This window comes from Anabrus simplex, chromosome 6 (genome assembly GCF_040414725.1).
Source record: "Anabrus simplex isolate iqAnaSimp1 chromosome 6, ASM4041472v1, whole genome shotgun sequence".
NCBI lineage: Eukaryota > Metazoa > Arthropoda > Insecta > Orthoptera > Tettigoniidae > Anabrus > Anabrus simplex.
The window spans coordinates 299554604-299566923 of record NC_090270.1 but is presented as its reverse complement, the minus strand read 5'-3'; the positions used below and the strand labels follow the sequence as shown (position 1 = coordinate 299566923).

The window sequence follows — 12320 nt, the reverse complement described above, 5'->3', positions numbered from 1 at the left end:
CACTAGTAAGCGAGTTACAGAAGATACGGCAAAAGTCTTACAGACAATGCCTGAAAAGTTGTTCATTCTTCTGATTATATAAACCTCAGAGTGAAAGGAAATATTAGTAAATAAATGTTTTTCATATAATGTACAATGTTTCTGTACTTTTAGTTTGCAAATCAAGATGATTGTTTAAAAGGTGTCTGACTACCTGAACATGTTAAAACAGTGTTTTGTGTGTGGTATAACAGAAGTTTACACTTGCTCTCTCCTGAATCCTGAAATTATCTTCTTTCTCCTTCTCCTAAGTATTTGTCCCACAGTGTTATGGGGTCCACATTTTAGGCTTTGTTTCTCCACTTGGCATGATCATATACCTGGTTGGGATGTAGACCTACGATCTTCAGGTGATTGTGAAGGGTGTCGAGCCATCGCTGCTTTGGTCTTCCGGCAACTTCCATGGTCAAATCTTTGCCTGCGACAGATGAGCTGTCTGCTTGAAGCATGTCTCTATACCACTTTAGCCGACTTTCCCGCATCTTGTCTGTGATTGGTGATATTCCGTATCTACTATGGACGTCATCATTCGTGACATGATCGTGGAGTGTCAGGCCCGATGTCGCAGCGAAGCATTCTGATTTCCACTTCCTTTGTTGCAGGCCAGCACTCAGCAACAATATACTGTAGTGCAACTTGATGGATGACAGTCTGATATATTTTTGAATTTAACTGCTCAGGAATTTTCTCATCACAGAGCACACCCATCACAGACCGCCACTTCTGCCATGCATTACTGATATGCTTGGCTGTTTCGGTAGTGAGGATTCCATCGGTAGTGATGGTTGATACAGATATTGATTCCGATGAACAACCTGAAATATTTGTCCCGAATGAGTAAATTTATAATACCAATATAGTTGATCCGCTATTGGACATTATAAAATTTCCAGCTAACTCATTCCTGGTCACCAGCATTTTGCCGCAGTGTGCTAAGTTGGGCTCATCAGTTGGTAAATAGCACACCTACCAAGACGCATGGCTAGTGCATACCGTGGAGGCCACTGCGTAGGCTACTTGGAGCCAGCGGCAGTGCCAATGCACTATGAGACACTTTGTCTCATTTTCAAAAATTGATGCCTGCCTGGCCACCAGATGATATAGATGTTGATTCCCATGCTTTGATAAGTGTGACAAGATTTATGGCTCGGTTCTGGTGGGCGAGGCATAGTAAATTGAGAAGATCTGCTTAATGATATTCAATATCAGCCACAGGAATAGGATTCTTACAATGTAATACTGATAATCTACATTTGGCTATAAAACTAAATAAGTTCTGACCGAGTGAGTTGGCCATGCAGTTAGGGCCATGCAGCTGTGAACTTGCATTTGGGACATAGTGAGTTTGAACCCCACTGTTGGCAGCCCTGAAGATGGTTTTCCATTTTCACACCAGAAAAATGCTGGGGCTGTACCTTAATCAAGGCCACAGTTGCTTCCTTTCCATTTCTAGCCCTTTCCTATCCCATGGTTGCCAAAAGACCTATCTGTGTTGGTACAACATAAAGCAACTTGTTAAAAAAAAAAAGAATCGCGAACAGAAAATTAACACATTGCCGACAGGACCCGAGTCTACTCGTCTTCAGATGACTGAACATTGCTGATGGGTCTCGAATTAACTCATGTTCATGAGATTAGTACATTCGGTGACATCTGTTGAAACTTCTAAAACTAGCTGGCAGTCAAGATTGATAGATTCTCAGTGCTGAAGGTTTTGTTTATTCCATGATACGGTACCTTTCCTCTATGTTCTCCTTCTGTTTTATGATTCTTTTTCTTAGTTTTCCAACCTCTTGTGTACATCATTCCAAGAGACATGTGGTGGGTAATATCGCGCTTCCCAGACTGACTACGTGTTTAGATCTGGACAAAATGTTTAATGAACTGTATGCGAATAAGTATTCAGAAAGCCCAAGTGATGCTAAATAATGTAAGTTCGATATTGAAATCTCTTCTGAGGAAAGTCTGAGTAATGATGCTGAAGATTTACACCCTTCAAAACAATGTGAAATCTGTGCCTCTTCACTGAGGTCATTGCTACACAACCTACCACACCAGAAAACATTATTGGAATTCCTTTAGAAGGTCTCCAGTAAATTTCATCACAATCAGTACAAGGTTAGTGAAGCCAGGCTAATTTGATTCTATGCAAATGCTTTAGCATTAAGTTGCACAGAAAATAGCTGGGCACAGGGGATGTGCAGTGTGTGGATCATTCAGTCAGCAATGTGTTCAGTTTACCTTAGCAGCCTTCCAGCTCCTATCCTTGGGAACTTTGCCATTCGGGGCAAGAAGCACCATGACAGCTGCAGTGACATTTGTAACAGCTCCAGGAGGTGAACCAAATGACTTCAGCTCAGTTAAGTTGGCCTGTAAATAGAGCAACATAATATTACATACTATATCATAATTTCCTAAGATCGTCGCCGTAAGACCTATCAGTGTCAGTGCAATGTAAAGCAACTTGTAAAAAAAAAAAAAAAACAACACATACAACTTTCCTAAGAGAGTATTTTTCATAATATAAATGCACAGAAAAGTTCATCAAAGTACTTTCCATATTTTGTTTGGAACTAAATTATTTTAAAACACATCATTTCAGATTTAAATAAGCATGAAGGTTGTATCGACCTAATGAGTACCAATTTTTCATGATCTAGCATTTATTATTACTATTATTATTATTATTATTATTATTATTATTATTATTATTATTATTATTATTATTATTATTATTATTATTGAAAAACCGCATATACCATCTTAACTCCATAATTTCCATTTCTTTCAACACATTTTCCCCACCATTCTGCAAGTTTGAAGATACCTTATGGTAGAACTCCACTCTGGTAACTTGCAGATACGACACACAGTTTTGTATCCTCTGTCACATCTTAGTGTTGGCCTTACATCTGTTACTTTAAAAACCGAGCTTGATAGCTGCAGTCGCTTAAGTGCGGCCAGTATCCAGTAATCGGGAGATAGTGGGTTCGAGCCCCACTGTCGGCAACCCTGAAGATGGTTTTCCGTGGTTTCCCATTTTCACACCAGGCAAATGCGGGGCTGTACCTTAATTAAGGCCACAGCCGCTTCCTTCCACTTCCTAAGCCTTTTCTATCCCATCGTCGCCATAAGACCTTCTCTGTGTCGGTGCGACATAAAGCAAAAAAAAGTTACTTCAAAAAACAAAAATGTGATAGATGTGCCATGTTAGGATTGTTCACAGGGTATAGCAGAAAATCTCCAACCAATTTTACCCATTTTCTTCCTTGGTGAGCTGAGAAAAGCGAGGGTTCACATTATCGTACAGAAGGATGGTCAACTTTCTAACTTTCCATGGCATTTATTGCAGAATAGGCAACACAGCATTTATGGATTTATGGTTTCCCCAAGTTCAAGAAAATCAACCAGAATGCACCCCTCTGCATCCCAGAAAATGGTACCCATAACGTTTCCAGCAGACTGTACTGTCTTTGCTTTCTCATTTGTACGTGAATTACGATTATGCTGTTTCATATTCTGCTGTTTTGTTGTTTCTGGTCCATAATGATGAAACTAGCTTTCACTACATGTCAATATAAATCATCTCCTTCACTTTATTTCCCTGAAGAAAGTCCTGAGCAATGATTTTTATCTTCCATCAATAAACATGGGAGCTGGCAGTTAGAAAGTTTTGGTAGCATAAGCTTGCAATTGTTTCCTTCACTGCACTGTATCCTACTGGATGTTTAAATCAAGTTGAAAATACTTAAGAATACACTCAAATATTCTATGTAAGGATCTGCCTGTTCAATACATCTTGATACCTTAAACTAGTACATGGTTCGTCCCCTAGGGGACATCAACAGCTGGAGTAATATACATATACACCAGATACAAAAAAAAAATGAGATGTATAAAAATGATGAGACACAAGCTAAGCATCATGAGATAAAAGCAATAACATTTAAAACTGAATGATAGATTGTGAATGTTAAAATAGAAGTTATAAGTCCTCATGTAGTTGAATTATGTGAGTTTTTCATTAAAAATAATCAGTATTGGTGGATCAATGAAATTCTTGATTCAGGACTTGAAGAAGTCTTCTTAAGGTCTTCTTAAGAGGGCCAAGGATTTAAGAATGAAAGGTTATAAGTATGTGTGGACACGGGAAGGTAAGATTTTTGTTAGGAAGGATGATAACTCTAATGTGATAAGCATACGAAATATCGAAGATGTTCTTAATCTTGAATCAGCTTGAATTATGACATGGAAATTGTAGAGGCTCAGTTAACAAACTTAAGACAACTTAAGACCAGAGATTGCCATCTGAGAATTTTTTATGCTAACTCGCAAAGTATCCGTAATAAATGGCTAAACTTAACTAGTTTAATTGTAGATGTACAGATACCAGAAATCATTATTATAGTAGAAACATGGTTATTCCCACAAGATGAGAAATATTATAATCTGAAAGGTTATGAATGTTATTTTTGTTCCAGAACAAAAGATAGAGGGGGAGGGATTGCTATATACATTAAAGAACCCTATAAAGCTAAAATATTAGTTTCGATTAACACTCCTGGTACTCCGTACAATTTTTTATTGGTTAAAGTCAGCGGTCTGGAGAGGGATATTCTTATTTTGGGATGTTATAATCCCCATTTGAAATTTTCCAAAGAGTTTCTTAATGTACTTGAGGATATATGGAATAAATATAGTAATTATATGTGTTTTACTGTAGGAGATTTCAATATTGACAAACTTCAGCCGAGTCTACTAGCGTCTGAACTTAAGCGGTTATGTGAATGCTATAACCAAAATCCATGTAACAGCAGATTTCCCACCAGGATTACTAACAGTACAGCTAGTCTGTTAGATCATGTTTATGTCAATAAGCTGTACAGGTGCAAACTGTATAATATAATTAATGATTATAGTGATCATAATTTATTAGTCTGCGATATAAATTTGTTATCGAAAGTGAGAACAGAAATTTCATACTTGAAACCAAAAACATGTAATGTGAAGAACATGAATGCTTATATGTCTACCAATCCTCTGATCATCAGTGAAGGTGATAGTTGTGATGTGATAGTAAATAAACTTAACAATTATCTGCAGGAAGCCAATAGTAGCAGTAGGCCTATAAATCAGAATTATAAAGCAAATAATAAGACATTCAAAGGTAGGCAATATTGCCCATGGATGAATGATACACTTTCCAGCCTCATTGATCAAAAGAATAAACTTTACGGTAAAATAAAAAGACAACAACTTAGAGTAAAAATGGGCTGTGATTATGCATCACAGCAATTGATAAATGACTATAAACTATTATGTAATCAGGTAACAAAGCTTAAAAGACAGTTGGAAAATGCATATTTCATAAATAGATTAAGTAATGCCAAAAACAATCCTTGGAAAATTGTCAATGAAATCTTAACATCAAATTTTAACAAAAACAGGAATTTCCAACTCAAAGTTCAAGATAATATTGTGACTTGTCCAGTAGAAATATCAAAATTATTCAATGACCACTTTATTAATATAGGAAAAAAATTAGCTACCAATACTCCTACCCACAAATCACCTAATATTGGAAATGGGCCAAGTAATTCATTGTTTTTGAAACCTACTAATGACCTTGAAGTTGCGGAAATAATAAAAAAATTAAAAAATAGCAGCTGTAGTGATGTGTATGGTGTTAGTAATAACCTACTTAAGAGTCTAGCTGTGCATTTAATTCCATGCATTACGAAGTTAATCAACAAATCGTTAAGTGAAGGTATTGTTCCATGTGAGTTAAAAATTGCCAAGGTCATTCCTGTGTATAAAGGGTCTGATAAATTCGATCTTAATAACTTCAGACCTATATCAGTCCTTCCCATTGTGTCAAAAATCCTAGAGATAGTGGTCAAAGATAGGCTATTAAAATACCTACAATGTAATGACTATTTTTATCCATACCAGTACGGATTTTTGCCTAACTCTAGTACCTACAATGCTGTGGAAGACATTATTATTAAGTTACAGGAGTCCTTAGACTCATGTATGGTAGCATCAGGCCTTTTTATAGATCTTCAGAAAGCATTTGACACAGTTGACCATAACATTTTATTACTGAAGTTGGAAGCAGCAGGGGTTAGAGGTTTAGCACTTAACTGGTTTACAGATTATCTCAGAGACAGGGTACAGTTCGTTAGTTGTATGGGAGCAGAAAGCACGTTACAGACTATAACAACTGGTGTGCCTCAAGGTTCTGTTCTAGCACCAATATTATTTCTTGTATTTGTCAATGATATTGGTAACTTGCCGCTGTTCGGCAAGTTGTCATTATTTGCTGATGACACAAATATTTTCTACACAGGGAATTGTACATATAATCTTGAAGAAAAGATGCAACATGACATATCTTTAATTCAGACCTGGCTTACTACCAACCGACTAAGAATTAATCATAATAAAACTAATTATATCATATTTCACAAACCATTATGTACATTTCCTCTGGACATCAACTTGAGTTTCTATGACCAAGTGGTACCTCGTGTTCAATCAACCAAATTTCTAGGACTTTGCATAGATGAGTCGCTAACTTGGGAGAATCACATCACAATGCTGTGTGATAGAATAACTCCTGCTATTGGTGTACTCAGCCGATTAAAATACAAAGTTTCTCGTGGACTGTTGAAGAGTATTTATCATGCACTAATTGAAAGCCACCTGAATTATATGATTCATATCTGGGCATGTTGCAGTAAAGAACAATTTGAAAAGATCAGTATCTTACAGAAAAGAGCACTGAAAATACTCTTCAACTTACCCACCTTAACACCAACCATACAGGTCTACCAGTATTGTAATGTGCTGTCACTAGATGGTCTTCGTAAAAAAGCTTCAGCTATTATGTTGTATAAATTGAAAAATGGACAAACTCATTCGAACACACTTTGCAACTTGAATTCTGACATACATTCATACAGTACAAGAGGATCTACTAAAATTCACTGTAAATCATTGAAGTCTACTAAGTATGGCACTAATTCTTTATGGCATTTTTCTGTAAAGTTTTTCAATAGCCTTCCTGAGCATATTCGAGAAGCCGCTAACTTACCTATCTTTAAAACCAAGCTTGTTAATTTTCTAAAAGTAAAAATGCCAAGCCTATAGAGTACCGATTTAGTATACTATATCACTGCTGTTCATATCTGGTTTCTATCACTAGGATACCTTAATATTATTTTTATTATTCTTCATTGTACAGTATATTATACTTTTGTCCTAGAAGCTGATGTTCTAAAATCTCATCTTTGTTGCCAAATGTAATTAATATTATAATTATTAATTGTACAGTATATTATATTTTTGTCCTAGAAGCTGATGTTCTCAAATCTCATCTTTGTTGCCAAATGTAATTATTTGTACTGCACCATTATGAGCCTTGGCTCAGGTGCCTCTTTTGAAATAAATAAAATTAAAAAAAATTAAAAAAAAAAGTCTGTTGATTACATTAAGGTACTAAGTGTGATATGATGTTGGGAGTGTCCCAACAATAATTTTAAGAAGCTATTTGTATGGACATTCAACATGTTAAACACGGAAGAAATTCAATCAACAATATTGTTATTCTTACCAGCAATGTACAGCCAGCTGATAAAATGACAATGGCACAAAACATTAAATTCTTTATCAGTATGACCAACACACATCCAGTTCATGTTGTTTCTGACCACCCTGTACTCAACACACTCGTAAACTTAACAGCTGCTGAACAATAGTTTCAGAAATGCATGGTAAATGGCTGGTAATCCCCCTGTGGGTGGCAGCAGTAAAATAACACCCATGGTATCCTCTGCCTGTGGTAAGAGGTGACTAAAAGGGGCCCCAGGGGCTCTTAACTTTGGAGTGTGGGTTGGTAACCACGTGGCCCTTAGCTGAGTTCTGGCATGGCTTCCGCTTGCATGTGCCAGACTCCTCACTTTTATCTATCCTGTCCGATCTCCCATGGTCAACTCTTATTCTTTTCCAACCTTGACGGTATTAGGCCACGAGGCCTTGGGAGTCTTTCACTTTCATGCCCTTCATAGCCCGTTTTATACTTTGGCCGATGCCTTCATTTTTTGAAGTGTCAGGCCCTTTCCATACTTGCCTGCTTAGTGTTAATAGAGGATAGTTGCCCAATTGTACTTCCTCTTAGAACAATAAATACCACCACATGGCTGGTTAGTAGGAAAGATACTGTTACGAATAAAACACTGACTGTCTTTTTGAACTAATTTAGTAGAGGCTATTACTGGCTATTTACAAGTCCTTTATTGTCCTCACAGTGGGTCTCCAACTAGCAGTCTTTAGCTGGTATGGGCAATCCTTCCATAATCTTGACCAACAGGTCTCACCTTTCACTTCACTTTGCACGCAGCAGTCACTTCACATAGCAGTTCTATGCAGCCAGGTTCAAATGCATGGACGTTCATTATCACAACACACAATCACTGTACACTTGGCTCGACTTCAGACAAGACCAGTAACTTGCACAATCAACTCACGTAACCTCTCTTCATACTGAACTCTTAGCTCACAACTTGTAACTGGCTACTCAACACTCATTACAATAACACAATGACAGGAACTCAATAACTGCCACCTCTTCACCACGAACCTGCATTTATATACCTATTGATGAACTTATAGTATCTTTGAGGTCCAGCCATGATAGGAGTGTTCTAGTTTCGCCTTCCAGAAAATTCACAGAGACACTATACGAAAAGTACAATATAAGTACGGGCCATCATATGCTCTCAGATTGGCCGGGAGCTCTCCAGCATGACTCACTCATCCTTTCAGGAAATACCACAGGCTGACAGTCGTATGACCCTGTAACAATATCATTACACAGCACCACTTACTGGAAACTGCTAAGGCTTTGAATTTGAATGGTATTTTCAAAGTTCAGTTATTTTCTCAACAGGCCTTATAGATTGGCTCCATTCTCATCAACTTCAGTTCTTGTGATATAAGAAGTCTCAGGCCCCAGCAAGCTTGTTTCTGTCTCCTTGCTTCCTTCACTGGCTGGGTATCTACCCTCACTTTGGAGGGCCATCACTGAGAGATTTTTATATTTCATAAGGAGAGTATAAGAGAAGAAATAAATAATGATAGTGTTATTGATTTTATGTCCCACTCCACTAACTACTTTTACAAATTTTGGAGATGCCGAGGTGCTGGGATTCTTTTCCCGCAGGAGTTATTTTACATGTCAGTAAATCTACTGACTCGAGGCTGATTTACTTGAGCACCTTCAAATATCACCAGACTAAGCCAGGAACGATCCTGCAAAGTTGCCCTCAGAAGGCCAGCACTCTACTGTATGAGCTACTCAGCCCAGCTGTAAGAGTAGAAAGTCAGAAAGTACAACAAAATGGACAGATGTTGTTATTGTTATTTCAAACATATAAATGTCCATAAACTGTCCCACTGAGCAAGTAGCTGTGTTGTTTGAGTCACATTGCAGTCAGCTTGCACTTAGGAAATAGTGGGTTCGAGGCCCACTGTCAGCAGCCCTGAAGATGGTTTTCTGTCATTTCCTTATTTTCACAACAGACAGATGCTGGAGCTGTACATTAATTAATGCCATGGTCACTTCCTTCCCACTCCTATCCCATTGTCGCCATCTACCTGTGTCAGTGAGCTGTAAAGTAAAGTGAAAAAATGTCCAAAGTCGCCCCCCATTAATAGATGTAAGGTTTTAATTGTATAGGTAGATATTGCCATTTGGGAGGATTCCCTTAACATCACACAATATAATGTATAGATTTGTGGTCTGCCCAGGTAACTCTGCTATACTAATGGAGTGGACCCCACAGCCAGCAACTCTGCAAAGTGTTGTGCGATGGGATTTAATCTGACACCCTGAGAGGGCCAATGGCTTCGAGTGTAGGAGCCCTCTTTGGAGGGTGATGGTTCATCAGAGGAAATGTCTCTAAAACCCATCAGGTAGCAACTGTACCCCACATTAGAGGCAAGCTACAAAGGCATCTATTCTCCATTTTAGGAATACTCTTTTAGATCCCATGGAGGTTTGACATCAGTAAGGGCATGCAGTCATAAAACTTTGCCCTTCTCAATTTATCACTACTGATCTGCGTTTAGGACAGTTGCCCAGGTGGCAGATTCCCTATCTGTTGTTTTTCTAGTCATTTCTTAAATGATTGCAAAGAAATTGCAAATTTATTGAACATCTCCCTTGGTACATTATTCCAATCCCTAACTCCCCTTTCTATAAACAAATGTTTGCCCCAATTTAACCTCTTAAATTCCAACTTTATCTTCATATTGAAAGATACCACTCATATTCGTCCACTACTGTCATTCCACACCATCTCTCCACTGACAGCTTGGAACTTACCACTCAGTCGTTTAGCTTGTCTCCTTTCTCCCAAGTCTTCCCAACCCAAACTTTGCAACATTTTTGTAACTCTACTCTTTTGTCAGAAATCACCCAGAACAAATCGAGCTGCTTTTCTTTGGATTATTTCCAGTTCTTGAATCAAGTAATCCTGGTGAGGGTCCCATACACTGGAACCAAAGAATCAACGATAGACCCGGCCATAGGCTGGAAACTGCTCAAGATGATGATGACATAGATTTTTAGGAATGCTTGTTGAATTTAATGATGAAGTTGGAAAGCAGACATGGGATCGATGAGGAGAGAGCCAATGATTGCAAATATACTTTCTTCAACCCTCACTAAAACATATGTTTTTATTTTTTTACAAGTTGCTTTACGTCGCATTGGCACAGACAGGACTTATCGTGACAATGGGATAGAAAAGGGCAAGGATTTGAAATGAAGTGGTCATGGCCTTAATTAAGGTACAGCCCCAGCATTTGCTTGGTGTGAAAATGTGAAACCACAGAAAATCATCTTCAGGGCTGCCATCTGTGGGGTTTGAACCCACTACCTCTCGAATACAAGCTCATAGCTGCGCGCCCCTAACTGGACAGGACAGCCAACTCACTGGGTCTAAAACATGCTAAGGAGTACTCTTCACTTAGATAACAACTCTGATAATCTCATACAACTGGTTAATTTTGGCTCATTTGTATGTCCTGAAAGAAGAAATGCCAAGTAACTGGCTGAACTTACCTTGTTGAGTGTGTTAAGGGCATCCTGTGCTGCTTGAAGAGCAGGTTCTGCTTTAAGTAAATCTGCTTCACAGTCCTGTTGCTTCTTCGACACTTCCTGGGCTATGATACTCACTTTAGCCTCCTCCTCATCAGCTAACATGTAATAATACAATGAAGTAAATTAGCTCAAGGAATTTTCATTAGTTAAAAATATATTTCTAGCCTCAAGAGTAGCAGCTACAAAAAGAAAAAAACAGGGAGTTATAACAGCACAGCTTGTCTGTGATGAAGAATACATCTATAGTTTCAGAACTATACAGCGGTGTGAAAATTATTAGACTCAACACCAATTATTTCTTATTTCCAATGTTGCATTACGTATTACTTGCCTGCCCACAAAAATGTTTTTGTACGGCAGTGAAGCTCCTTTACGTTTTACTTGTTGTAGAGGACAAGTTGTTGTTGTTGTTGTTGTTGTTTGAGTCATCAGTCCATAGACTGGCTTGATGCAGCTCCTCATGCCACCCTATCCTGTGCTAACCTTTTCATTTCTACATAACTATTGCATCCTACATCTGCTCTAATCTGCTTGTCATATTCATACCTTGGTCTACCCCTACCGTTCTTACCACTTACACTTCCTTCAGAAACCAACTGAACCAGTCCTGGGTGTCTTAAGATGTGTCCTATCATTCTATCTCTTCTTCTCGTCAAATTTAGCCAAATCGATGTCCTCTCACCAATTTGATTCAGTATCTCTTCATTCGTGATTATATCTATCCATCTCACCTTCAGCATTCTTCTGTAACACCACATTTCAAAAGCTTCTATTTTCTTTCTTTCTGAGCTAGTTATCGTCCATGTTTCACTTCCATACAATGCCACGCTCCGCACAAAAGTCTTCAAAAACATCTTTCTAATTCCTATATCAATGTTTGAAGTGAGCAAATTTCTTTTCTTAAGAAAGCTCTACCTTGCTTGTGCTAGTCTGCATTTTATGCCCTACTTACTTCTGCCATCATTAGTTATTTTACTACCCAAGTAACAATATTCATCTACTTCCTTTAAGACTTCATTTCCTAATCTAATATTTTCTACATCTCCTGCCTTCGTTCGATTGCAGTCCATTACTTTTGTTTTCGACTTATTTATTTTCATCTTGTACTCCTTAC

General features: G+C 38.0%; 1 protein-coding gene across 1 annotated transcript in view; it reads right to left on the bottom strand.

Moving 5' to 3' along the window:
• Dhc93AB (Dynein heavy chain at 93AB) overlaps positions 1-12320 on the bottom strand; it is a 780004-nt gene that overhangs the window by 135931 nt on the left and 631753 nt on the right. Inside the window, exons 58-59 of the mRNA XM_068228295.1 lie at positions 11168-11301; positions 2281-2409 (exon numbers count right to left, since the gene is read on the bottom strand). Coding sequence (XP_068084396.1) covers positions 2281-2409; positions 11168-11301 — 263 coding nt within the window. The remainder of the gene's footprint in view (positions 1-2280; positions 2410-11167; positions 11302-12320) is intronic.